Source organism: Phaethon lepturus, unplaced genomic scaffold, assembly GCF_000687285.1.
Source record: "Phaethon lepturus isolate BGI_N335 unplaced genomic scaffold, ASM68728v1 scaffold26674, whole genome shotgun sequence".
Taxonomy (NCBI): Eukaryota; Metazoa; Chordata; class Aves; order Phaethontiformes; family Phaethontidae; genus Phaethon; species Phaethon lepturus.
The window spans coordinates 1-250 of record NW_010535880.1 but is presented as its reverse complement, the minus strand read 5'-3'; the positions used below and the strand labels follow the sequence as shown (position 1 = coordinate 250).

The following is a 250-nucleotide window of genomic DNA, read 5'->3' as shown; positions in this document are numbered from 1 at the left end:
GCCCGGCCCCCCTATGCCAGCACCCCGCTGCTGCGGGCGCGCTGACATCCACATCCCTCCTCCATCCCACAGGAGCCCATCACCGCGGTGCAGGACCGAGGAGCAACCGTGTGACGTGAGTGCTCCTGGGGCGATGTCCAGGGTGGGGTGGGAAGGCAGTGGCAGGGTCCCTGCCCTGCTGCGTCACAGCCTGGTGAGGGAGAGACGGTGAACCCCTTCTCCAGGAGGGTCGGTTCCCAATGCACCGGGT

The 250-nt window shown here is 68.4% G+C and overlaps 1 protein-coding gene across 1 annotated transcript in view; it reads left to right on the top strand.

The window, feature by feature from the left end:
• Positions 1-114, top strand: part of RELL2 (RELT-like 2) — a 9,397-nt gene extending 9,283 nt beyond the window's left edge. The window contains exon 6 of the mRNA XM_010286006.1: positions 73-114. Coding sequence (XP_010284308.1) covers positions 73-114 — 42 coding nt within the window. The remainder of the gene's footprint in view (positions 1-72) is intronic.
• Positions 115-250: the final 136 nt, after the last annotated feature.